Source organism: Heptranchias perlo, chromosome 26 (genome assembly GCF_035084215.1).
Source record: "Heptranchias perlo isolate sHepPer1 chromosome 26, sHepPer1.hap1, whole genome shotgun sequence".
Lineage (NCBI taxonomy): Eukaryota > Metazoa > Chordata > Chondrichthyes > Hexanchiformes > Hexanchidae > Heptranchias > Heptranchias perlo.
The window spans coordinates 42,146,314-42,174,016 of record NC_090350.1 but is presented as its reverse complement, the minus strand read 5'-3'; the positions used below and the strand labels follow the sequence as shown (position 1 = coordinate 42,174,016).

Below are 27,703 nucleotides of genomic sequence, written 5' to 3'. Positions count from 1 at the left end.
AGACAAAATTTGACACTGAGCCACATAAGGAGATATTAGGACAGGTGACCAAAAACCTGGTCAAAGAGGGAGGTTTTAAGGAGCGTCTTAAAGGAGGAGAGAGAGGTGGAGAGGTTTAGGGAGGGAATTCCAGAGCTTAGGCCCTAGGCAGCTGAAGGCACGGCCGCCAATGGTGGAGCGATTAAAATCGGGGGATGCGCAAGAGGCCAGAATTGGAGGAGCGCAGAGATCTCTGAGGGTTGTAGAGCTGGAAGAGGTAGCACAGGCTCGATGGGCTGAATGGCTTCCTGTGAAATGTTAACCTAACCTTTCTCTCTCCGCAGACACTTGCTGACCTGCTGAGTATTATGTTGATTTAATTATTATGTTTTTTTTTTAAATTTGTAAATATCAAGGTGAGAGATGTTTATGTTGGAGAATTGAAGACTTTTCGTCTGCTAGGAGCACAGTCTGATGCAGAGTCAAGCTCTCCCTCTGCCCCTCCTCGCTCGCTCTGCCAGTGTGGTATTTTCCATCCAATATGGGGCAGTTTGGTACTGCCTGCGCCAACTGGGGCCATAGAATCGTCGAATCACATAGCACAGAAGGAGGCCATTTGGCCCATCGTGGCTGTGCCGACTCTTTGAAAGAGCTATCCAATTAGTCGCACTCCCCCTGCTATTTGTAGGACCATTCCTCAGTCCCAGAGTTGGCAGGCTACTGTCTAACCCACTCCCTTGGTGCTGTGTTTTACACCCTCGTTGTTGACTGGTTTGGTTCGAGTCTGTACGGTCATGTACTGAGTGAGTCTTGTGTGATTTGTTCCCAGGGGCCGCCCAGAGTGGAGAAGCCATATGAACCCAAGGTATGAAAACACCAAATGGAATTGATCGTTTGTTTCACTGCAGATCGATTACGTTAATACATCTCAGGGGAGGGGATTTTAAAAAAAATTATACTTTCTGGATTGTTTGACATAAAATCCCTGTAAAATTGAGAGCGACTGGAGAAAACGCCTTCTCTCTCCTCCCCTCCTTTCAGTCTTCTCCCTTCCTTTGCTTCTATCTCTCTCCTCATTCTCCCTTCTGGCAGGGCCGGCATTTATTGCCCATCCTGAGTTGCCCTGAGACGATTGTGACAAGCCGCCTTCTTGAACTGTTGCAGTAGAGATTTGATACAAGAGTGGTTTGCTGGGTCACTTCCGAGGGCAGTTAAGATTCAACCATGTTGGTGCAGGACTGGAGTCACATATAGGCCCAGACCGGGTAAGGACGGCAGGTTTCCTTCCCAAAAGGGCATTAGTGAACTGGTTGGGGTTTTTACGACAATCTCACACTTTCAGGGTCACTTTTACTGAGACCAAATTTTTATTTCCCGATTTTTAAAACTGAATGCAGGTTCTCAAACTTCTATGGTGGGATTTGAACTCGCGTTCTCTGCATTCCTAGTCCAGAAACACAACCACCGTACATTCCACTCTGACCTCTGTACGTTCTATGAGGGTGGTTAACTGTTGTATAGACATTATGCCTGACGCAATGATAGCTCAGGAGCACCTGCAAACAGGTGTAAACTGCACTCTCATCTACTCTTTACAGCCCTGGCTGTGTCCTGCACAATGGACCCAGCCCCTGCACCTGGGTTTCCCGATTTTAAAAGTCTCTTGTTCTCTTTCCAGGTCGGCATTTTTGAGAGACCTTGCTTCGTGGGGAGGAGCAGAGAAGTGTATGGTGACTCCTCGGACTTCCTCTCAAGATACCCCAACAATGGCGCCCCTCTCTCGAATGCCAGCTCCATAAAGGTGTATGGAGGGATGTGAGTACAGCTGAGCACGGGAATATCTGCCAGCACAGAAAGGGTTAGCAAGGCCCGGCAATACAGCTCCCCAATCATTGACTGTACAGGCGGGATTCCCCTCTCTGGGGTGGAGTAGTGACAGGGTCGGGGGGAGGTACTTCTGACCACCCTTCCCCGGATCCATTTTCTTGGGTTGGGAGCCGTTTGCAGTGCAGGGCTGGCAGTATGCAAGTAGTTATTCATTGTATTATTGGCCCCGTGATGGGTTTCCACCAACGTGATGCATTACTGACATTAGTGTCAGCCATGGCTCAGTTGGCAGCACTCTCGCCTCCGAGTCAGAAAGTTGTGGCTTCAAATCCAGGCTGACGCTCCCAGTGCAGTACTGAGGGAGTGCTGCACTGTCGGAGGTGCCGTCTTTCGGATGAGATGTTAAACCGAGGTCCAGTCTACCCTCTGAGGTAGACATAAAAGATCTATTCAAAGAAGAGCAGGGAGGTTCTCCCCGGTGACCTGGGCCAATATTTATCCCTCAACCAACATCACTAAAAAAAAACAGATTATCAGGTCATTATCGCATTGCTGTTGTGGGATCTTGCTGTGCGCAAACTGGCTGTCGTGTTTCCTACATTACAACAGTGACTACACTTCAAAAGTACTTAATTGGCTGTAAAGCGCTTTGGACCATCCTGAGGTCATGAAAGGCGCTGTATTAATGCAAGTCTTTCTTTTCCTCTCACTCCCAAAACTGTTGGCTAGATGTTTATTGGTGAAGAAGCTGCCCCTTTAAATGCTTTTGGCTGACATTCTGCTTTTTCCCTTTAAAATGTTGTTGCAGTTGGATTGGTTATGCAAAGGAAGGGTTCAGGGGTCACCAATATCTCTTGGAGGAGGGCGAGTACCTGGACTGGAGGTCATGGGGAGGCTACGATGAGGATTTAAAGTCACTGCGCCTCATTCGGGCGGTAAGTATCGACACCTGAGAGGGAAGTTCAGCCTCGGAGACCAGATGGGTTCCCAGAGTTTGATCTCCAGCCTGTGCCGTGTCGGTGGATCTCGGCCCAAAGATGGCATTTCACTTCCTGATGGAGTGAACTGCCTGAGAGGCCGGTGGGAGCAGATTCAAGAATAACTTTCAAAAGAGAAATTGGATTATAGACTTGAAAAGGAAAAATTTACAGGGCGGTGGGGAAAGAGCAGGGGAGTGGGACTAATTGGACAGCTCTATCAAAGAGCCGGCACAGGCACGATGGGCCGAATGGCCTCTTTCTGTGCAGCATTAGTCTATGATTCTATTAGTCTGATACCGTTGGTTTAGGTCGTCCTTGGCCAGCGAGTGGGGGAAATCAGTCAGGACTCCTGATCCGGATGATTATCCTGTTTAAGGTCGTGGGGGGGGGCGTGTGTGTGTCGGGGGGGGGTGTGTGTCGGGGGGGGGTGTGTGTCGGGGGGATATGTTTGTGGGGGGTGTGTCGGGGGAGGTATGTTTGGGGGGGGGTGTCGGGGGGGGTATGTTTGGGGGGGGGTGTCGGGGGGGGTATGTTTAGGGGGGGGTGTCAGGGGGGTATGTTTGGGGGGGGGTGTTGGGGGGGTATGTTTGGCGGGGGGGTGTCGGGGGGGGTATGTTAGGGGGGGGTGTCAGGGGGGTATGTTTGGGGGGGGGTGTCGGGGGGGTATGTTTGGCGGGGGGGTGTCGGGGGGGGTATGTTTGGGGGGGTGTGTCGGGGGAGGTATGTTTGGGGGGGGGGGTGTCGGGGGAGGTATGTTTGGGGGGGGGGTGTCGGGGGAGGTATGTTTGGGGGGGGGGTGTCGGGGGGGGTATGTTTGGGGGGGGGTGTCGGGGGGGGTATGTTTGGGGGGGGGTGTCGGGGGGGGTATGTTTGGGGGGGGGTGTCGGGGGGGTATGTTTGGGGGGGGGTGTCAGGGGGGTATGTTTGGGGGGGGGTGTCGGGGGGGTATGTTTGGCGGGGGGGTGTCGGGGGGGGTATGTTTGGGGGGGTGTGTCGGGGGAGGTATGTTTGGGGGGGGGGTGTCGGGGGAGGTATGTTTGGGGGGGGGTGTCGGGGGGGGTATGTTTTGGGGGGGGGTGTCGGGGGGGGGTATGTTTGGGGGGGGGTGTCGGGGGGGTATGTTTGGGGGGGGGTGTCGGGGGGGGTATGTTTTGGGGGGGGTGTCGGGGGGGGGTATGTTTGGGGGGGGGGTGTCGGGGGGGTATGTTTGGGAGGGGGTGTCGGGGGGGTATGTTTGGCGGGGGGGGTGTCGGGGGGGGTATGTTTGGGGGTGTGTGTCGGGGGGGTGTCGGGGGGGTATGTTTGGGGGGGTGTGTCGGGGGGGTATGTTTGGGGGGGGTGTCGGGGGGGTGTCGGGGGGGTATGTTTGGGGGGGTTATCCCACCTGGTAGAACTGCCCGCTGTCACTCACTCTCCAGACTGACACGAGCAGCCCCCCCGTGGGTGATATCTCAGGATTACAGGCTCCTGTGGAACTCTGACCTCTGCCAGGGGTCAACACCGTCAGGGGGGGAGGGAGAACATTGGGGGTGAAATGATATTTTAACAGTTGATCGTTTGTTTATAAATCAGTGAGCATGAGGTGTGTCTGGGAGTGACCTCGTTTTGTGACCTGTTTTTCTCCTTCGAAGGACTTTTCCAACCCGAGGATTGTTTTGTACGGAGAAAATATTAACGAGGAAGAAAGTTCAATCACGGTGATTGGATCAGTCCCTGACCTGGAGCAAGCTGATTCTGGGGATATAATACAATCCATTAACGTCCTGAATGGAGTGTAAGTGACATCAAACACATTGCAGCACTCGGAGCTGGACATTAATATAACAGAGAATTAACCCAGGCTGGGAGTGTGCAATATACACAGGGGCGGCCGTTCCCTGTAATGATCTGCTGCCCCCTCGTGTTGGAGGAAAAGGTCTCGTTCTGTAGCCATACTGACCAGGACGGTCCCAGCTTCGATATCTGACCCCTGTTGCTGTGTGAGCTAATTTCGGCCGAGTGCTGTATTCTGTCTCCGGCCCCTTGGACGAGGGAGATGCAGAATTGGCAGCAAGTCCCTGCTCACTACAGAGTGATCTGTGCTGCCAGTGAGTGTGACTATTGGGTGGCCTCAGATCCACACTGACGCACTCCATAGTCAAACAGCCCAGTGACACTGGCTGACCCGGGCTCACACCTCAAGGAAGGCACCTTGGGTGAAATACGGGATGGTTCACGGCCCCCAACGACCCAGGGGGAAAACCCAACAGAAATAAATGTAGGCTCACTATAAAAATGGATGATTGAAGGCCTTGTATTGCATCGAGTTACATCGAAACTACAGCACAGAAACAGGCCATTCGGCCCAACTGGTCTATGCCGGTGTTTATGCTCCAAACGAGCCTCCTCCCTCCCCTCTTCATCTCACCCTATCAGTATAACCTTCTACTCCTTTCTCCCTCATGTGCTTATCAAGCTGCTCCTTAAATGCATCTCTGCTGTTCACCTCAAGAATCATAGACTGGCTACAGCACAGAAGGAGGCCATTTGGCCCATTGAGCCTGTGCTGGATGGTAACAAATTCCAAATTCATACCCAAACTCTTTGGGTAAAGAGGTTTCTCCTGAATTCCCTGTTGGATTTAAGAGCGACTATTTTATATTTATGTTCTTTAGTGTTGGTCTCCCCGACAAGTGGAAATGTTTTCTCTACGTCTACCCTATCGAACCCTTTCATTATCTTAAAGACCTCTATCAGGTCACCCCTCAGCCTTCTGTGTCCGGGCAGCTGTGGAGAATGTTGATTAATGCTCGGAGTTGAGGTGCGGAGAATGTTGATTAATGCTCAGTGTTGAGGTGCGGAGAATGTTGATTAATGCTCAGAGTTGAGGTGCGGAGAATGTTGATTAATGCTCAGTGTTGAGGTGCGGAGAATGTTGATTAATGCTCAGTGTTGAGGTGCGGAGAATGTTGATTAATGCTCGGAGCTGAGGTGCGGAGAATGTTGATTAATGCTCAGAGTTGAGGTGCGGAGAATGTTGATTAATGCTCGGAGCTGAGGTGTGGAGAATGTTGATTAATGCTCAGAGTTGAGGTGCGGAGAATGTTGATTAATGCTCAGAGTTGAGGTGCGGAGAATGTTGATTAATGCTCAGAGTTGAGGTGCGGAGAATGTTGATTAATGCTCAGTGTTGAGGTGCGGAGAATGTTGATTAATGCTCGGAGCTGAGGTGCGGAGAATGTTGATTAATGCTCAGAGTTGAGGTGCGGAGAATGTTGATTAATGCTCAGAGTTGAGGTGCGGAGAATGTTGATTAATGCTCAGAGTTGAGGTGCGGAGAATGTTGATTAATGCTCGGAGCTGAGGTGTGGAGAATGTTGATTAATGCTCAGAGTTGAGGTGCGGAGAATGTTGATTAATGCTCAGTGTTGAGGTGCGGAGAATGTTGATTAATGCTGAGTGTTGAGTTACTTGCTGTTAAACGTTCACCATTTCTTCTTTTAGATGGGTGGCCTATGAAAGTTCCAATTACTCTGGGGCTCAGTACATTCTGGAGAAAGGAATTTACCGGAACCCTCAGGACTGGGGTGCTCAAAACTGTAAGATCAGCTCCCTGCACCCCATCTTACTGGTAAGCAGAACAATCACAGCGATACTGTGTACGCCTAAACAATACACTCCCTGACCCGAATGATCACTTGGTGAATTAACCATTGTTTCTGAGCTGCCTCGATGGGTATATGCAGCGTCCAGCGTGTACCTGAGCTGTGCAGACCCAGAAAGTCCTAAGTTAATCGCCAGTCTGGGCAGAGTCAGCTTATCTCAGCAAAGACAGTGGTAAGACACATCATAATTGGCCTCAGTACCCTTGGACTAGAGTTGCCAACCCTCCAGGATTGGCCTGGAGTCTCCAGGAATTGAAGATTAATCTGCTGGGAGAAAAATCATAGGGGCATTAAAAAAAAGTTTTCATTTACTTTGATCACTTGTTTATTAGATATAAAAATATTGGAGATGGGGAGAAAAGGCTGTTTGGATGATTCTTGACTCTGTCAGTCGGATAATGAAGAGTCTGTTTGCTTTCCGATTGGCCATGCGAAGGTCGGGCACCGTGAGGATTGGCATGTCAGGCAACCAATGGTGGGAGTGTGGGGGCGGGCCAGTTAGAGGCCGGAGGTCATGTTATGAAATCTCCAGGAATATGTCCAAGCAGAGTTGGCAACCCCTACCCTGGACTGGGGAAGGGGGGAAAAAAGTCAACCAGGGTTCCTGCTCTAGATTGTGATCCAGGGACCCCCACCCAGGGGGGAAGATTGTGTGATCTCAGGTGAGAACAGAATTCAAACTGACCTTGATACCTCTTCAACCACTGAACAGCCAGCTAACACGCGTGGTCTGGGTTAAGGTCGATTGAACCGGGGGGAGTAACAGTGTGTTCGGTGCTTGTGGAAACTGTACCCCAACAAGAGTCAGCACCTTCTGGAGGGAGGAGAGGGAAAATTGGGAGAAGAAAATCTGGAGGAAAACACAGTATCTTTGATAAAAGTATTCGTAGAATCATAAAATGATACAGCACGGAAGGAGGCCTTTTGGCCCATCGTGCCTGTGATATAGAATCATAGAATGGCTCTTTGAAAGAGCTATCCAATTAGTCCCATTCCCCTGCCCTTTCCCCACAGCCCTGCAAACTTTTCCCCTTCAAGTATTTATCCAATTCCCCTTTTGAAAGTTATTATTGAATCTGCTTCCTTTCAGGCAGTGAATTCCAGATCATAACAACTCGCTACGTTTTTAAAAAAAAGTCTCCTCATCTCCCCTCTGGTTGTTTTGCCAATTACCTTAAATCCGTGTCCTCTGGTTACCGACCCTTCTGCCACTGGAAACAGTTTCTCCTTATTTACTCTATCAAAACCCTTCATGATTTTGAACACCTCTATCAAATCTCCCCATAACCTTCACTGCTGTAGGGAGAACAACCCCAGCTTCTCCAGTCTCTCCACGTAACTGAAGTCCCTCATCCCTTCTGGTAAACCGTTCTGGCAAATCTCCTCTGCACCCTCTCTGGCCTTGACATCTTTCCTAAGGTGTAGTGCCTAGAATCGGACACGATACTCCCGCCTGAGACTTAACCAGTGATTTATAAAGGTTTAGCATGACTTGTTAAATATTAAAAAAAACCTTCCACACAAGCAGAAGTCTAAAGTGATCTATATTTGCCGCTGGAACCTGCTTTGCAGAGCTGTGAGCGGGTTATCCTGTCAGCTCAGAACCACTCAGTCCTACAGCGAGAGAGTCTGTGTTCGGTAAACCAGTGAGATGCTCAGAGTTGCTCAGGAGGCCAGTGTGTTGTAACAAACATTAAAAAGAAATGGAAATATAATCCAGCTGAACATTAAAAACCTTATTTCTAAGGTTTTAAAAAGTTGGATACATAGGAACAGGAGGAGGCCATTCAGCCTCTCAAACCTGTTCCGCCATTCAGTTAGATCCTGGCTGATCTGTATCTTAATTCCATCTACCCGCCTTGGTTCCGTGTCCCTCGATACCCTTCCCAACAAAAATCTGTCGCTAAGCGGGTATCCACCTCAACGCTTGCTGTAGTATTTAGTGTGTTTAATCGGGTATCTCCCTGTATGAATCAGGGGGCAACAGAGTACAGTGCAGCATAACCACTGGCTGACTGACAGAGTAATACACTCTTGTGTTTTGTGTGCGCAGGTGGAGGCAGATGGCCAGCCGATCCGACTGAAGGTAAGAACCACTCTCTGTGCCCGCCCGCTGTATTTATTTTATCAACATGATTAAAAGTTCTGGAGCTCAGATTGCAGGGAGATTCCTGCTTCAACCCCTGATTGTTGCTGAGTTAGGCATTATTTCATTGTAGGGTCACTACAGTTGGCCTGGAGTCCCTGTGTTACGCAGTAGCAAATCAGTCGGGCCCCCAATTGCTATTTGCTGGAATGCACATGCGTGGGCGTCCGATGCAGGTCAGGATGAGGCTTGGCTGTGATGACCCCCAAGGTTAACTAGCACTTGCTTGCAAGGCTCACGCGTGACAAGTGTGTTCTTGGGTGTGTTACTCGAAGGCAAATGTCTCCTTTGGAACTGCATCATAGCAAGAGTCGGGTTCTTCAGAAAACAAGGGGAGGAACAGAAATTTGGAATTGACTTGGGTTATCTGGAGACCCCAGTCCCATCAGTGAGCCAGACTGACGATCACCAGCCAACACGGACCTGCCCGGTTCAGATTACCGAGGAAACCACATAGGGTTGACTTGGTCCTGAACTTCCATTAGAGGCGTGTCACCTTGGAGCCACCCCCTTGACCCCAAAGAGACCCCTCTCACCTCCCCCTCCCTCTCGATGAGCAGAGTCACTAGTAGATCATCGGGCAACTGCCAAGGGAGGGTTTGAATCCTTACTGGTGAGGGGGGAGCAGCACAACTCACCTTAAGATGTGTCCGTACATAGACACCAGCTGCCCCTAACCCCAACATGGCCGCCACCACCGCCCCCCCCCCCCAACCCCATCCCAACATAGTCATCCCAACCCCAACATGGCTATCACCACTGGCCCCCCCCACACCATCCCAACATGGTCATCCCACCCCCCCCAACATGACCACCACCCACCTCGCCATTCATTGGTGGTTCCACCATTTGGAGATGGAGCTTTGCCAGTTACTTGCCTCTCTGAATCCCAGTTGCGGTAAGCACCGAGCCCTGGGTCTATGAGAGTGTGTTACTGTACCCAGCCTTCACATCCCTGACCGTGCCCCTATACAGCCCACTACTAGGCTCTCTTTTTCCTCCCCACTTCCGTAAAAATCGAGGCCGTGTTCTCTGAATTACTAGTCCAGGATCATAACTCTACATTTCTCCCTCTCTCTCTCTTCCTTTCTTCCATTTCTTATAAGCCCCCAGACACATTTAAAACAAACAAGGATAGACTCACACAGGGAAGTACAAAACGATACCACATGCCAGCTTACACTGTGATCGGTTCTGTGCCTTTCCCTTCGTCCTTATTTTGCAAGTTCATGGCATTTATTGTTTGCCTTTGATCATGTCTTGAAGATTGTTTGTCTTCATCCATGTGCGATTAAAATAAGGTTCAAATCTTCTCTTTCACCACAAAGATCCAGCTCTTCTCCGAGTACGACTTCAGTGGCCGCTGCCTGGTGATCGAGGAGAGCAAGATGGGGATTCCAAAAGAATTTAAGGCGCAATCTTGCAGGGTCCTGAATGGCAGGTAAACGAGCTCTCGGTTATCAGTACGTTGTCTCATCTCCGGTCTCTGCTCCTCCAACAAGCCTCTTATTATCTGGGACCAGCTTCATGCACGGACCAGTCAACACTGGGCAAATGCCAAGCTTCAGTCACAGGTCGTGTATTTTGTTCCAAAAACCTCAAGATAGTTCAGATCAGCAAATTTTGTCCGCTGGTCCGGCGGAGTGCCAGAGAGACCATGGGGGCCAAATAGATAATTCCTTCAAAGTGAGTTCAGAGGAATAAAGTCATAAAAATCAAATCCCCTCCCCTTCCTTTTATGGAGGTCATAAATAGAAGATAGTCACTAATAAATCTAATAAATTCAGAAGAAACTTCTTTACCGAGAGAGTGGTGAGAATGTGGAACTCGCTCCCACATGGAGTCGTTAAGGTGAATAACATAGATGCATTTAAGGGGAAGCTCGATAAACACATGAGGGAGAAGGGAATAGAAGGATATGAAGTAGGAAGGGAGGAGGCTCGAGTGGAGCATAAACACCGGCATGGACCTGTTGGGCCGAATGGCCTGTGACTGTGCTGCACACTCTGTGACACCTCGCTGTTGACAGATGTGCCTTCATCTGTCTGGGGCCCTCCACCTCCCTCTTCTCCTTAAGGCCTACCTTTTTGACCAAACATTTGGTCGCCCCTCCTAATATCTCCCTCTTTGGCTCGGCGTCCATTTTTGGCTGATTGCACCTCTGTGAAGCATCTTGGGCCGTTATTTTTCCCCATTGACAGAAACTTGTACTTTAATGTTGCCTGTGTGGAGTTTGGCAGAGGATGAGCTGTGATGCTTCCTCCATGGTGGAATTGCCAGTGCTCACTATCTAGGTTCACGTGTGGATAGTGGGTACTTGGGTGAGGTAGTATTGGGTCACCCAGTACCTGTGGAACTCTAACCCAACAAGAGTAATCACCCAGGGGGGAGGCGAAAAAGCCAGCAGCACTTAAAGGGAAAGAAAATGGAGGAGTAACACTGCAAGAACCCTCCCCTTTAAGCAAAACTAATTGAGGTGCCAAAAAATCAACTAAAACAGACCCTCGCAAGAGGAGAGGGTGGAAAAGATTCTCTCTGTTAAACTCACTTCAGTTTTTTTACCAGGACATAGATTTTCTAGATTTTTCTCTCTGGTTGAAAAGGAGATGTAGATTTCTGCCCCCGAGCCTCTGCAAATGGTCACTGGATGCCCTGCAAAAACTATCCCTCTGACATTTCCCTATCGTATAGGAACAGGAGGAGGCCATTCAGCCCCTCGAGCCTGTTCCGCCATTTAATTAGATCATGGCTGATCTGTATCTTAACTCCATTTACCTGCCTTTGCTCCACATCCCTTGATACCCTCACCCAACAAAAATCTACCGATTTCAGCCTTGAAAGCTCCAATTGATCCACAGCTTTTTTGGGGAGATTTTTCCAGATTTCCCCCACCCTTTGAGTGGGAAAAATGCTTCCTGATTTCACCCCTGAACGGCCTAGCTCTAATTTTAAGGTGATGTCCCCTTGTTCTGGATTCCCCCCACCAGAGGAAATATTTTCTCTCTATCGAATCCCTTTATCATTTTAAACACCTTGATCAGATCACCCCTCACCCCTCTAAACTCAAGGGAATGAATACAAGCCAACTTTATGCAATCTGTCCTCATAATTTAGCCCTTTTAACCCTGGTATCATTCTGGTGAATCTGCATTGCCGCCCCCCCCAAGGCCAATATATCCTTCCTGGGGTGCGGTGCCCAGAACTGAAGGCAGTCTCCAGACCGGGTCTGACCAAGGTTTGGTACAAATGAAGCATCACTTCCTCCCCTTTGTATTCCAACCCCTTTGAGATAAAGGCCAATGTTCCATTAGCCTTTTTGATTACTTTTTGCACCTAAGAGGAAGCTCGATAAACACATGAGGGAGAAAGGAATAGAAGGATATGTTGATAGGGTGAGATGAAGTAGGGAGGGAGGAGGCTCGTGTGGAGCATAAACACCGGCACAGACCAGTTGGGCCGAATGGCCTGTTTCTGTGCTGTAAATTCTGTGTAATTCTTTTCTCACGATCGTGCTGGAAGCTGCAGACTTGTGTTCCAGGCTGATGCAGTGTTCACTGATCCAAACCTGCCTTTTTCTTTCAGCTGGGCACTGTATGAGGGCCAGGACTACACTGGGAGAGTATTTGTGGTTGGAGAAGGAGAGTACCCAGACCTCCCATCGATGGGCTGCAGGATGACCACTCACATCCGATGCATCAAGGCCGTACCACGTGTGAGTTCCGTCACTACTCCACCATAGGCGGCTGTGCCTTAGGCCCTAAGCTCTGGAATTCCCTCCCTAAACCTCTCCGCCTCTCTCTCCACCTTTAAGATGCTCCTTAAAACCTACCTCTCACTGCAGCCCCTTTGGTGGGGGGGGGGGGAAACAGCCAACACATCCCACCAGCTCCCCACCCGGGAGTTACACTTCATCCTGTAACTATAACAGGATACAGGGAGGAGGAAGAGTGTGTACGATGGCAGATTCACAGCTTACGGTCAGCCGTGGCTCAGTGTCAGAGTCAGAAGGTGGTGGGTCCGAGTCCCACTCCAGAGACTTGAGCACATAATCCAGGCTGACATTTCAGTGCCAATACTGAGGGAGTGCTGCACTGTCGGAGGTGCCGTCTTTTGGATGAGACGTTAAACCGAGGCCCCGTCTGCCCTCAAGTGGACATAAAAGATCCCATGCCCGCTATTTTGAAGAAGAGCAGGGGAGTTCTCCCCGATGTCCCGGCCAATATTTATCCCTCAACCAACATCAGTAAAAAAAACAGATTACCTGGTCATTTATCACATTGCTGTTTGTGGGATCTTGCTGGGGTCTAAATCCATCTCGGACTGTAGCGAATTGAAAGTGGGAAAGAAAATCGGGTGGAGTATAAAGCAGGCGGCCGATTCACTACAGCCCGAGACAAGTTTATAGCTTGCTGTGCACTAATTGGCTGCCACGTTTCCTACGTTATAACAGTGACTACATTTCAATAAATACTTCATTGGCTGTAAAGCACTTTGGGACGTTCTGAGGTCATGAACGGCGCTGTAGAAATGCAAGTCTTTCTTAGGAGGAAGTGGGCCTTTGGCCCCCACCCAGTTTCCCAATTAAATAAAAAAAATCACATCCCTCGCATAAATTGAGCTGAAAAATAGGATTTGAATATGGAGGGAGTGGAGCACAGAGTAATAGAGCAGTTAGTGTTGTGTGTACATCGACTAATTGTCTGTCTCAAACAGGTCTTCTCTGAGCCTGCCATCACTTTGCATAGTTTGGAGAACTTTGAAGGAAAGGAGATTGAACTGGACTCTGAAGTGAAGAATCTGATCTCCAATGGTTACAACAATCTGATTCTGTCTCTCCGTGTCTGTGGTGGTGTGTGAGTATGGAACAGGACTCAGCGAGCAATCCCTCTTTATTTGACTCTCTTTGGAAAGTGAAGTCTTTCGTTTCTTCGGAGTGAACAGTGAGTCAGCCAATAAGTTGGGGGTGGGAGTTACATAGAATGAACAGCACAGAAACAGGCCATTCGGCCCAACTGGTCCATGCCGGTGTTTATGCTCCACACGAGTCTCCTCCCACCCCTCTTCATCTCACTCAACAACTACGACAATCAGAGTCTCCCGAGTGCAGGGTTTTGAGTAGGCAGATGTTGGACAAAGGCTGGTTCTCCGACCCAGGACATCCAATGGGATGGTAACGCCTGGCTGTCCCTCGACAATCCCTGATGGCCAGTTACGGGAGGCGGTGGTAGATTGGGAGCAGGGACTGTGCCCAGCACAAGCGTTGGACCAGGAGACGCACAGGAGAAAATTGGAATGAGCAAAACAAAATCAGAATCTCTCCGAATCATGGCCATTTAATTTTTTTTTAAATCACACAGTACATGAAGGAACCTCCCCCCTTTAAAGGGGCTTTTATTTTCTGTAGTGCAACCGATTGATGACACACAAGTCTCGTCATGAGTGTCACGCACTGTCTCCACTCGCACGATGCACTGTTTTATGGGCTTCATGTAGGGTTGCCAACTCTGGGTGGACGTATTCCTGGAGGCTTCATCACATGACCCCCCCCTGCCGGCCCCACTCTCCCACCATTGGTCACCCGACACGTCCATCCACACGGTGCCCCGCCCGCAACACTCCTGCCATTGGTCGCCCGGCATGTCCATCCTCATGGTGCTCCGCCTTCCCACGGCCAATCGGAAAGCGAACAGACTCTTCGTTACCCAATTGGATGATTCTTGACTGTCAGTCAAACAGCTTTTTCTCATCTCCAATATTTTTATATGCAATAAACAAAACTGTTTAAAGTAAATGAAAAAACACACCATTTCTTTTTGATGCCCCTTTTAATTTTTCTCTTGGGTGTTGTTCGCAGCAGTGTCCTGGAGAGGAATCTTTCATTCCTGGAGACTCCTCTAACCCTACTCTCTGTGCTCTGCAGGCGGAACAGTCTCAGACTGTGGCCTGTTAAACAGAGTGAGCTCATTCCCCAGGTGGGTGTTGTGACACGAGGTAACTCCCTGACACAAGTGGGCTGAACTACCAAACCGCTCAGCATTAACCTCTCTGTCCTGCCTGCTCGGTGTGATTGCATCGTGATGCACTATTCCTGGCCCCATCCCCATCCCCATCCCCAGCCAGTCTGCGACAGACTGCACGGAGATCAGAACCCCAAAGATTAAAGGGCAATAAGGGAGCGTGTTTTTATTCCCGAGGCGTGACTCACCCTCACCCCTCTCTCTCTTTGCCGTTTGCAGCTGGGTGGTTTACGAACACAGCAACTTCCGTGGACGACAGGTGCTCCTGGAACCTATTGAGATTCCCAACTGGCCTAAGTACAGCAGCTTCTCCAGAATCGGGTCCTTGTCACCAGTCTTACAGGTTAGTGCAAGACTGCTTGTTTCTTATAAATCAGCGGCCCAATCTCCATCTCCACCCCCCCTCCCCCACACAAAACCAGTTCAGTGAGTATGGACCTGGTCCCCGATGGGCCTGGTCCCCAGTCTGTGCTGTGTTAAATAATCAGTTGGAGCAACATCATTGGCTCAGTGCCCTGAGATGGGGAGGTGGAAAAAGATTCACCAGGGTTCCCGCTCCTGATCATTGTCCAGTGACTCTGGTGAATAGTACATGAGTGGATATTGAGCAAGGGCAGGATTGGACTGAGCAGTGCTGCCCCCACAGTTGAATAGCCTGTCAACAATCATGGTCTGGGCTCACGTTTGAAGAATAGTCATTTGAGGGCAGTACAGAAGGACTGTCAGTGATTTGGAACCAAGCCCCGATAGTGTCGGTGTCTTCAGGAGAGATGGGAAGAGAGCTGGGTGCCCAAAACACGCCTCTCACCGACCATTTCCATCCCACTCTCACCCTGCTCTGTCCTCCCTTTTTTCCCTAAATAAAAGCTAAATAAAATGTCCTCTTTCCCACCACCGCCCCCCCCCCCCCACCAGCTCCTGCCCTCCATTTTGGGGTTGAGTACAACTGTTAAAATGTGGATTTTGATTGGGTAAAATGCGGCTCCAAGGACCATTTTCAGCCAATCAGTAGCTCAGACATTGAGGATTGACATTGAAGATCGATCTTTAATGTGTTCTTTGTGTCGAAGTATAGAAAGGACTGGCCAGTGGCATTCCTCGCTAGCAGCTCCTTCCTGCAGATCATTAAAATAAGACACTAGCTCTGAAAGGGTTAATCTGACAGCACTTCCTGTGATAAACTAAGAGAACAGTTGACAAAAACTGTGGGGCTCCTCACCTCTGCCCTCTAACCTGTGGGGCTCCTCACCTCTGCCCTCTAACCTGTGGGGCTCCTCACCTCTGCCCTCTAACCTGCGGGGCTCCTCACCTCTGCCCTCTAACCTGCGGGGCTCCTCACCTCCCCTGTCTTCCATTCCTCCTACAAACTACTGGCCTTTAAAACCCAAGCTTGGTATCCCCCAATCCCACCCTCCTGACTCACCTCCTACTCTTCTAAAGTTTGTGGTGGCCCGTGCAAGGGGCCTCAGTCCTCCAGCTTCTCGCCCTCAAAGAATACCAAGTACCTAGGCCTGAATCACACTTTGCTGTTCCTCTCACTCCTGCTGTGTGACGCCTAACACAAGTACAAGGGGAGCAGACAGACCATAAACCCCTCCCCCTACTCCTGCACCCTCTGGGTTAACGTCAAAACGTCTTTGTGTTTACAGAAACGTGCATTTTTCCAAATCAAGAACAAAGAAACGAACAGTCTGCTGTCGGTTGCTGGGGGTCAGGAGGATATAAAGTCCATACGGGTCATCCTAGCTCCCGAGAATAAGGAACTGTCCCAGCTCTGGTTCTATGAGAGCGGGTTGCTGAAACCCAAGGTAAGAGACATGTGCTGTGGGTCTATACTGATCCACGGGGGAATCCTGGGCTGCTCAGTGACAGTCGATTGTGGGACCCTCACCTTAAAGAGGGGCTCACTATCGCGGCTCTGTCTGTGCTTGTGAAACGCTCTGCGATGTTTATAAATACATGAGGGTCGATTTGAACCCACCCGGCTCTGCGGGATTTGTGCAGGCAGGGGGAGGGGGGTGGGAGAGGGAGGGAAAGCACTTTATAGGAGCGATTATCGAACAAAATTTGACACCAAGCCACATAAGGAGATATTAGGACAGGTGACCAAAAGCTCGGTCAAAGAGTTAGGTTTTAAGAAGGTAAATTTTGGTCTCCTGCTTAAATAAACTGAGAGCCTGAGACATGGAGTTGCCTTTCTTAGGAATTATCTTTCAACTGTTCCTGGTTTGGCTCATTTGAGTAAATGTAGCACTAGCATTGGTGCTGGGCCATACAGAAGACTCCAAGTCCTTCTGGGAAACAAAATATTGTTTCTAAGAACAATATATCATAGAACCAACCTCTGATCAGGCTATTTTAGATCTTGTTTTTTGTAATGAGACAGGGGTAATTAGTAATTAGGGATCCTCTGGGGAAGAGTGATCATAATATGATAGAATTTCACCTTGAGTTCAAGAATTATGTACTTAAGTCAGAAACTAGAGTCTTAAACTTAAATAAACCCAATTACATAAGTATTATGGGCAAGTTGGCTAAGATAGATTGGGAAATTAGATTAAAAGGTATGACAGTAGATAAGCAATGGCAAACATTTAAAGAAATATTTCATAACTCTCAACGAACATACGTTCCATTGTAAAAAGGAAGAGAGTAATGAAAGTAAACGTGGGTCCCTTAGAGGCTGAGACAGGTGAAATTATAATGGGGAATCAGGAAATGGCAGCGACATTAAACAAATATTTTGTATCTGTCTTCACAGGAGAAGACACAAAAAACATACAAGAAATAGTGGGGAACCAAGGGGCTAATGAGAGTGAGGAACTTAAAGTAATTAATATTAGTAAAGAAAAGGTACTGGAGAAATTAAGGGGACTAAAAGCCAACAAATCCCCTGGACCTGATGGCCCACATCCTGGGGTTGTAAAAGAGGTGGCTGCAGAGATAGTGGATGCATTGGTTGTGATCTTCCAAAATTCCCTAGATTCTAGAATGGTCCCCGTGGATTGGAAGGTAGCAAATGTAACACCGATATTCAAGAAAGGAGGGAGAGAGAAAACAGGGAACTACAGGCCAGTTAGCCGGACACCACTCGTCGAGAAAATGCTGGAATCCATTATTAAGGAAGTGGTAACAGGGCACTTAGAAAATCATAATATGATTAGGCAGAGTCAACATGGTTTTATGAAAGGGAAATCGTTTTTGACAAATGTATTCGTTTTTTGAGGATGTAACTAGCAGGGTAGATAAAGGGGAACCAGTGAATGTAGTATATTTGGATTTTCAAAAGGCATTCGATAAGGTGCCATGCAAAAGGTTGTTACACAAAATAAGGGCTCATGGGGTTCGGGGTAATATGCTAGCATAGATAGAGGATTGATTAACGGACAGAAAATTTAAAGAAATATTTCATAACTCTCATTGAACATACGTTCCATTGTAAAAAGGAAGAGAGTAGGAATAAACTGATCATTCTCAGGTTGGCAGGCTGTAACTAGTGGAGTGCCACAAGGATCAGTGCTTGGGCCTCAGCTATTTACAATCTATATTAATGACTTAGATGAAGGGACCGAGTGTAATGTGTCCAAGTTTGCGGACGATACAAAGCTAGGTGGCAAAGTAATCTGTGAGGAGGACGCAGAGTTTGCAATGGGATATAGACAGGTTAAGTGAGTGGGCAAGAAGGTGGCAGATGGAGTATAATGTGGGGAAATGTGAGGTCATTCACTTTGGAAGGAACAAAATATTTTTCAAATGATTAGAAACTATTAAATGTTGGTGTTCGGAAGGATTTGGATGCCCTTGTCCACAAAACACAGAAAGTTAACATGCAGGTACAGCAAGCAATTAGGAAGGCAAATGGATTGTTGGCCTTTATTGCAAGGGGATTGGAGTACAAGAGTAAGGAAGTCTTACTACAATTGTACAGGGCTTTGGTGAGACCACACCTGGAGTAACTGTGTACAGTTTTGGTCTCCTTATCTAAGGAAGGATATACTTACCTTAGAGGCGGTGCAATGCAGGTTCACTAGATTGATTCCTGGGATAAGAGGGTTGTCCTATGAGGAGAGGTTGAGTAGAATGGGCCTATACTCTCTGGAGTTTAGAAGAATGAGAGGTGATCTCATTGAAACGTATAAAATTATGAGGGGGCTTGACAGGGTAGATGCTGAGAGTCTGTTTCCCCTGGCTGGAGAGTCTAGAATTAGGGGGCATAGTCGCAGGATAAGGGGTGAGCGATTTAGGACTGAGATGAGGAGGAATTTCTTCACTCAGGGTCATGAATCTTTGGAGTTCTCTACCTCATTAGGCTGTGGATGCTCAGTCGTTGAGTATATTCAAGACTGAGATCGATAGATTTTTGGACTCTAAAGGAATCAAGGGATATGGGGATTGGGTGGGAAATGGAGTTGAGGTTGAAGATCAGCCATGATCTGATTGAATGGTGGAGCAGGCTCGAGGGGCTGTACGGCCTACTCCTGCTCCTATTTCTTATGTTCTTATGTCTGTGCTGAATGAACTGGCAGCCGGGCCACTAGTATGGGTGTGACAATTGGCCTCAGTGCCCCTGGGCTAAGGGTGAGGGTGGTGCAGGTGGAGTTGTTTCAGGCAGAATCTTGCCACATGCCCTGGGACATTTTTCTACATTAAAGGCACTGTATAAAGACAGGTTTCTGTTGAGTTCCCATCCCTGATCGCCATCCAGTGACTCTCGCTGTTTGTAGGGACGTCGGGTGAGAATGGGATCGGGCTCCACTGTGATGCCCTCCATGGTCAAATAGTCCAATGACACTCGCTATCTAGTCTTGCATGATCAAGAGGAACTATTTTGGTACCAGGTAGCATTGAAGCTGGTACCCCAGCAAGAGTCAGCGCCTTGAGAAGAACAGGAGAACAGGACCATTGTGTGTTTCGCACCAGATGAACCGATGAGCCTTTATTATTCCTTGTTCCGAACGTTAACCACGTTTTCTATTTAATGTTTTTTGTTTTTCCTCACCATGTTGTAGTTTGCTCCGGACATGAGCCTGCAAACCATTGGTGTGATGGGCGCCACAGGCAGCAAGGTGGTGTTGTGGTCTGACTCGCGAATCCCGAAGCACTGTTGGACGTTCGAATTCAGCGGCACAGTCCAAAGCCTCATGTACGAGGGGTTCGTGCTCGATGTCAAAGGTGAGCATTCTGTTAAACTGATGCTTCGCGAACACTGTGTCTTTGAGTCCATCCTATAGCTGCCTCCTGTTGCCATCACTAGTCCCCACCCTCACCCCTTCCTCTCCTAATGCTCTCAGCTTCACTGCCTCGTAGAATCTTACAGCACTGAAGGAGGCCATTGGGCCCGTAGTGCCTGTGCCAACTCCTTGAAAGAGCTATCTAATTAGTCCCACTCCACTGCTCTTTCCCCATAGCCCTGCCAATTAGTCCCCTTCAAGTACACGTCCAATTGAAAGTTCCTATGGAATCTGCTTCCATTATCCTTTCATGGAGTGTGTTCCAGATCATAACAACCCCGTGTGAAAAAACTTCTCCTCATTTCCCCTCTAGTTCTTTTGTGAATTATTTTAAATCTGTGATCTCTGGTTACCGACCCATTTGCCAGAAGAAACAGTTTCTCCCTACTTGCCCCATCGAAACCCCTCATAATTTTGACTACCTTTATTAAATCTCCCCTTAACCTTCTCTGCTCCGAGGAGAACAATCCCAGCTTCTCCAATCTCTCCACGTAACTGAAGTCCCTCATCCCTGGTATCATCCTGGTAAATCTCTCCGGTAACTAAGCTTACCTCCTGAGAAGTTCATTTTCTTCCACGCCAAGTACTTATTTGGCCCCTCAGCGACCCGTAACTCTTAAAACCCCAGTCCATTCCAGACTTCAATGCTGCTTCCATCTCTTCTGTCCCCTCTCACCCCACTGAGCAGAGAGAGGAAAGGGCTTGATTTCTGATAGCTGGTCCAGCCTCACAATTTCTTTTAGGCTCTAAATAGTGACACCACTATTACCAGCCAGACTAAAGATGATTGGGTAATTCCCTTATCAATCACGCCTGGAGACCAGACTGCTGTAAGTGACTGGGATTGATTTGATGCACATAATTTGTGTTATGTAACTATCCTACACTCACTGCATTTTGCTGGAGAAATAACCCTGCTTTTATCGGGAGAAGTTGCTGCAGTTTTCGTCATGAGTTCTGTTTGCTGTAGTTTGTAGACTCTTATTAAATAGTCTCTGTCTGCTGTAAATTAGACTTTTTGCTGTAAGTCCAGTCCCTCCTCCAACTCATTGGCTGACACAGTGGTGTCAATAGGCACTTTGTTTTCTTATTCTCTCCCTATTACCGCCTTGCTGCTGTCCTGCATTCTGGGCCCTGGCCCTTCATCTATATTTCACAATTTAAAGAAAAAATTACATCTCGTATCAAACTGAAATAATATCACAGGTGGAATGAAGAGGCCACGTTTCCGCAACTGAGCATAACTACTCCTTGTTTTGGAGAGACCAATACAATCCATCGGTACAAATTGATAAGAACATAAATCACAAAGTGAGCAAAAGCCCATTTGGCTCATCAGTCCTGCTCCTCCCACAGCCTGGTAGGGTACACTCCACCCTAACATGGACTCTACCCACCTATTTAATCTCCTCCCACAGCCCATGTACACACTATCCTATCATGGACTCTACCCACCTATTTAATCTCCTCCCCCACAGTCCAAGTACACACACTGTGTACAACCCTGTCCCCAATCACATATTTATCCAGCCCTCAGCCTCAGTTGCTTTTTCTGCCCACTTCTCCCACCTCCTCCTCCTCCTCCTCCTCCTGGGAAGGGGAAATGTTTCTTCTGATCTTTAATCCCATTGGAGACTTGTTGGTTTAAAACACCAGATGGCCCCAAAATTTAAATACACTACCCAGTGAACCTCTTGGGTCGTACAAACCAGCAGGGTCCCAGGGCCAAGCCCCAGGTCTATGCCAAGTGAACTGATCCTCACCCAAGTCAACGGTTGAGAGGATGGCTGCCTGTTCCATGGACATGTTCCCATGGAAGGGGGCAGTGCCCATGGACATGTTCCCATGGAAGGGGGCAGTGCCCATGGACATGTTCCCATGGAAGGGGGCAGTGCCCATGGAGATGTTCCCATGGAAGGGGGCAGTGCCCATGGAGATGTTCCCATGGAAGGGGGCAGTGCCCATGGACATGTTCCCATGGAAGGGGGCAGTGCCCATGGACATGTTCCCATGGAAGGGGGCAGTGCCCATCGAGATGTTCCCATGTAAGGGGGCAGTGCCCATGGACATGTTCCCATGGAAGGGGGCAGTGCCCATGGAGATGTTCCCATGTACGGGGGCAGTGCCTATGGACATGTTCCCATGGAAGGGGGCAGTGCCCATGGACATGTTCCCATGGAAGGGGGCAGTGCCCATGGAGATGTTCCCATGTACGGGGGCAGTGCCCATGGAGATGTTCCCATGGAAGGGGGCAGTGCCCGTGGAGATGTTCCCATGGAAGGGGGCAGCGCCCGTGGAGATGTTCCCATGTAAGGGGGCAGCGCCCGTGGAGATGTTCCCATGTAAGGGGGCAGTGCCCGTGGAGATGTTCCCATGGAAGGGGGCAGCGCCCGTGGAGATGTTCCCATGTAAGGGGGCAGTGCCCGTGGAGATGTTCCCATGTAAGGGGGCAGTGCCCGTGGAGATGTTCCCATGTAAGGGGGCAGTGTCTTTAGAGGATAACTGGGGCAAAGAAAAACTCTTGTGTTTGAGTGGCCTGCTCACTGTTAGGTAGCCTGTTGACATGATTCTTGTCTCCTTCACTTTAGGCGGCAAGTCTTATGATCGAGACAGTGCGATGATCTGCAGACGTGACGAGGAGAATCAGACCCAACTTTGGGAAATTCAGATGCTGTAACAACATGAACTACTGAAGATCGCATTGCTAGACCCTGACACAAGAACCATCCTCCTCTTTGTCCACTCTCTCCGCTGCTCCCTCCCCAGAAAAACCTTACGCTTCCATCTGGCCTCACTCTGGGGGAGCGGCGTTTTCCTTATTTACAAATAGACTCCCTCCGATCAGGCTCTGCATCCCCCAGAAAATTACACAAACCAGAAAACAACCCCAAGTACACGTGTGTGATACTTCATTACGACTGCTTCCATCTTTATAGCCCCCATTATAGGCAGAGAGACCCCTCGGGAGTGCTGGATAATGGGTGCACTGAGGTGGAGAGGTGGGGGCAAAGGGAAGAGGGTCGGGGGGAGGGATAGAAGCACAATCCAAGAGGAGGGATGTGAGCAGCTTCTAAACTTACATTTTAATGCAAACAGAGTTTGCAATTTCTCACCATGAATTCAAGCTCAAAAGTCCATGGATCCTGGAAGAGTGAATGGGACAGAGTGATTGGAGAATCAGAGGGAACTGTGTGTGTTAAACCTTATTGCAGTTACAGCGCACTGATCAGAAACGATTAGTGCACTTGTCGAGATTATCTCCGTGTGTGTGTGTGTGTGTGTGTGTGTGTGAGAGACATTTTCTGCTCTTTAATGGAAGGAGCTAACCCACTTTATTTTAAATGGATTGTTGTCTCTGATTCAATGGCAGTCAGAGGAATATTACACAGACACAGAAATCGCTCACACACTAACATCAGTAGGTTTTTCTTATTACTTGTTCTCGGGATGTGGGTGACACTGGCAAGGCTGGCATCTGTTGCCCATCCCCGGTTGCCCTGAGGGCATTCAGCGTCTACCACGTAGCGTGGAACTGCAGTGGTGCATAGGTCAGACCGAGAAGGGGTGACAGGGTCCCCTCCCTGCAGGACTTTAGTGAACCAGTTAGGTTTTTTACAACAATCCATTCAGTAGTTTTCACGGCCATTTTCTGATGCCAGATCACAAATTATCAGATTTATTAAGTTCAATTTGATAACTTGCTGAGATAGAATTCATGACCTCAGGGTTGCTTGTCTAATACCTTAACCACTAGGCTGTCACACCCACGTTCTGGACTGTAATCCTATCGGTGTAGTGCACAGAATTCAGAGGGGAAGGGCGGGAATGTCCACCATTGAATATTCAGATCTGAACACTTGATGGGTCAAATGGACTTTTCTCTCTTCAGACTTTTATATCCTTATAGTGAGTGACAGGAAGAGAAGTCACTGTATCCAAAGTACCTCTCCATTTTCCAGATTGGCTAATCCCCTAGTCTGAGCTATTCTTTAAGTGTAGCAGGTACTTCCACAGGCAGGGAGCTGACAGCAACATCGATCACGTAGAGGCTCATGTTTGCTTTTAGCCCTGTGCTTGGGGGTCCTGTTGAATTCCATTCACAATACCATTTAGGGTTTCCAATTCTGGTTCCAACTTATCGCCCGTGGGACTGTGCCCCGGTGAGAGTCAGTGCCCGTGGGACTGTGCCCCGGTGAGAGTCTGTGCCCCGGTGAGAGTCGGTGCCCGTGGGACTGTGCCCCGGTGAGAGTCAGTGCCCGTGGGACTGTCCCCCGGTGAGAGTCAGTGTCTGTGGGACTGTCCCCCGGTGAGAGTCAGTGCCCGTGGGACTGTGCCCCGGTGAGAGTCAGTGCCCGTGGGACTGTGCCCCGGTGAGAGTCAGTGCCCGTGGGACTGTCCCCCGGTGAGAGTCGGTGTCTGTGGGACTGTCCCCCGGTGAGAGTCAGTGCCCGTGGGACTGTCCCCCGGTGAGAGTCAGTGCCCGTGGGACTGTCCCCCGGTGAGAGTCAGTGCCCGTGGGACTGTCCCCCGGTGAGAGTCTGTGCCCGTGGGACTGTCCCCCGGTGAGAGTCTGTGCCCGTGGGACTGTCCCCCGGTGAGAGTCGGTGCCCGTGGGACTGTCCCCCGGTGAGAGTCAGTGCCCGTGGGACTGTCCCCCGGTGAGAGTCAGTGCCTGTGGGACTGTGCCCCGGTGAGAGTCTGTGCCTGTGGGACTGTGCCCCGGTGAGAGTCTGTGCCTGTGGGACTGTGCCCCGGTGAGAGTCTGTGCCCGTGGGACTGTGCCCCGGTGAGAGTCAGTGCCCGTGGGACTGTCCCCCGGTGAGAGTCTGTGCCTGTGGGACTGTCCCCCGGTGAGAGTCTGTGCCTGTGGGACTGTGCCCCGGTGAGAGTCGGTGTCCGTGGGACTGTGCCCCGGTGAGAGTCTGTGCCTGTGGGACTGTGCCCCGGTGAGAGTCGGTGTCCGTGGGACTGTGCCCCGGTGAGAGTCTGTGCCTGTGGGACTGTGCCCCGGTGAGAGTCAGTGCCCGTGGGACTGTCCCCCGGTGAGAGTCTGTGCCTGTGGGACTGTGCCCCGGTGAGAGTCGGTGCCCGTGGAATGTGGAAAGTTTGTTGTGAGGAGCTTTTTCCCTTTAGTTTAGACGCCCCCTCAGGATATCTGGCTTGGTATAGTTTGAGTTTATACAAGAAATTCCAATTTAAATATGATTCGGGATGTTGAGGCATAATCTGTGCCTCTGCCCTTTGTTTTATATTATGGGGACAAATAGGGTCTTAACTTTTTAAAGAGGTGACAATGAATTTTGTAAGAAAAAAATCAACACTTTTATGTAAAAATATAGCAAATTTAGTGTTCTATATAAAATATCATTGTTTTTACTCTGTGTGATGCCAGTGTGTTTATTCTTACTATATAATAAAATTTGGTGACGTCTGTTGATTGAGGGGAAATTTCAGCCCAGGTTTCTTCCCCCCCCCCCCCCCGGATCGATGCAGTGACCCCGGGGAAAGTGCGTGTGTGCGGAGATCGAGGTCAGGATTGGTGGTCATAGACCTGACCATCCGATCACCGGCTCCGACTCGCACAGAGGGGAAGGAGTCCAGGAGTGAGCTCTGCACACAGCTGGACCCCAGTACCTTCAGGAGAGGAGGGGGAGGAAACATAGTTTGAAAACAACGAAGGCCCTTTGTGGGGCCCAAGAAAGAGACTTGCATTTATATAGCACCTTTCACAGCATGTCCCAAAGTGCTTTACAGCCGAAGAATTACTTCATGAAGTGTAGTCACTGTTGTAATGTAGGGAAACACGACAGCCAATTTTGTGCACAGCAAGAGGCCAGAATTGGAGGAGTGCAGAGATCTCGGAGGGTTGTAGGGCTGGAGGAGGTTACAGAGATAGGGAGGGGAGAGGCCATGGAGGGATTCGAAAACAAGGATGAGAATTTTTAAATCGAGGCATTGCCGGACTGAGAGCCAACGTAGGTCGGTGAGCACAGGGGGTGATGGGTGAACGGGACTCAGAGCGAGTTAGGATACGGGCAGCAGAGTTTTGGATGAGCTCAAGTTTATATAGAATCTTACAGCACAGGAGTCCGCCATTCGGCCTGTCATACCTGTGCTGGCTCTTTGAAAGAGCTCTCCAATTTAGTCCCACACCCCAGCTTTTGCCCCATAACCCTGAAAATTAGTCCTCGTCAAGTACATGTCCAATTGCCTTTTGAAAGTTCCTATGGAATCTGCGTCCACCACCCTTTCAGGGAGTGCGTTCCAGATCTTAACCCTCTGTGTGAAAACATTTCTCCTCATTCCCCTCTAGTTCCTTTGCAAATTATTTTAAATCTATGACCTCTGGTTACTGACCCCACTTGCCAGAGGAAACAATTTCTCCCTACTTGCCCATCGAAGCCCCTCATAATTTTGAATACCTCGATCAGGTATCTCTAAGGAGAACAATCCCAGCTTCTCCAATCTCTCCACATAACTGAAGTCCCTCATCCCTGGTTTCATCCTGGTAAACCTCCTCTGCACCTTCTCCAAGACCTTGACATCCTTCCTAAAGTGTGGTGCCCAGAATTGTACACAGTGCTCCAGCTGAGGCCTGACCAGTGATTTGTAAAGGTTTAGCATAACGTCTTTGTTTTTGTATTCAATGCCCCTATTTGCAAAGTCAAGTATCCCATAGGCTTTCTTAACACCTTATCAAATTGCCCTGCCACCTTCAAAGCTTTGTGAATATGTACCCCCAGGTCCCTCTGCTCTTGCACCCCCTCAAAATAGCACCAGATTATACGGCCTCTCCGTTGTTCCTCCCACCATGCATCACTTCACACTTATCTGCAATGGTCCTAATACTGACCTCTGGGTGACCCCACTGTATACTTCCCTCCAGTCAGAGAAACATCCCTTCACCACTACTCTCTGCCTCCTACCCCTTGGTCAATTACGTACCCAAGTTACCACCGTCCCTTTAATACCATCTGCTTCTATTTTCCAAATAAGTTTATGGAGGGTGCAGGATGGGAGGCCGGCCCGGAGAGCATTGGAATAGCCAAGTCTAGAGGTAACAAAGGATGGATGAGGGTTTCAGCAGCAGATGATTTGAGGCAGAGGCGGAGACAGGCAATATTACAGATGTTAACTTCACAACAAATTGCTTTGATGTGCAGCTACTGGTGTGTAGAATAGTGAGATTACCAATCAGCAAAGTCCCTCCAAATGGGGTGAACGGCCAACTTGGTTTTTTTGCTGGTGTGGGTTAAGGGAGGAAAGTGGGCCCAGAACTCCCCTGGTCTTCTTCAAGTAGTGAATTTTTAACATCCACCTGAGAGGGTGGACAAGTTTAATGTCTTATCTGAGATGGCACCTCCAACAGTGCAGCACTCCCTGGGAGTGTCAGCCTAGATTTTGTGCTCAAGTCTCTGGAGTGGGGCTTGAACCCAAGATCTTCTGACTCGGAAGCGAGCAGTGCTAACCACTGACCATTAGGACATCATAAATACTCCACGGTACCTCGGGTTTTTTTTAATGCAGCAAAGGACCCTGTTCACAAGATAGTCACAGATGAGGGAGCCCATTTGACCCCCATCTAGATTCACCCACCCAGCAACACCCCAAACTCCCCTCCGCCACATCCAATTGGTTCTTAAATGCCTCCATTTTCCTACTCGAGTCCTTTCCAAATGTCAGTCAATTTCTGAGTGCAGAAGAACTTCCTCTTATCGGTCCTAAATTTACCTATGGAATCTGAGTCCCCGTGTCTGACTCTCATATTAAAGTAATTTTCTCGATTTTTTTATTATGTATTCGTAGGACGTTGTCGTCGCTGGCAAGGCCGGCATTTATTGCCCATCCCAAGTTGCCCTGAGAAGGTGGGCCGCCGCCT

General features: G+C 49.2%; 1 protein-coding gene across 1 annotated transcript in view; it reads left to right on the top strand.

Moving 5' to 3' along the window:
• The window catches only part of LOC137342740 (beta/gamma crystallin domain-containing protein 2-like), a 39,805-nt gene extending 14,605 nt beyond the window's left edge, over nt 1–25,200 (top strand). Inside the window, exons 8-20 of the mRNA XM_068006906.1 lie at nt 809–844; nt 1,658–1,794; nt 2,615–2,741; nt 4,418–4,560; nt 6,270–6,396; nt 8,484–8,516; nt 9,905–10,017; nt 12,159–12,288; nt 13,290–13,429; nt 14,813–14,936; nt 16,243–16,401; nt 19,603–19,765; nt 22,413–25,200. Coding sequence (XP_067863007.1) covers nt 809–844; nt 1,658–1,794; nt 2,615–2,741; nt 4,418–4,560; nt 6,270–6,396; nt 8,484–8,516; nt 9,905–10,017; nt 12,159–12,288; nt 13,290–13,429; nt 14,813–14,936; nt 16,243–16,401; nt 19,603–19,765; nt 22,413–22,501 — 1,521 coding nt within the window. The 3' untranslated portion in view covers nt 22,502–25,200. The remainder of the gene's footprint in view (nt 1–808; nt 845–1,657; nt 1,795–2,614; nt 2,742–4,417; nt 4,561–6,269; nt 6,397–8,483; nt 8,517–9,904; nt 10,018–12,158; nt 12,289–13,289; nt 13,430–14,812; nt 14,937–16,242; nt 16,402–19,602; nt 19,766–22,412) is intronic.
• Nucleotides 25,201–27,703: the final 2,503 nt, after the last annotated feature.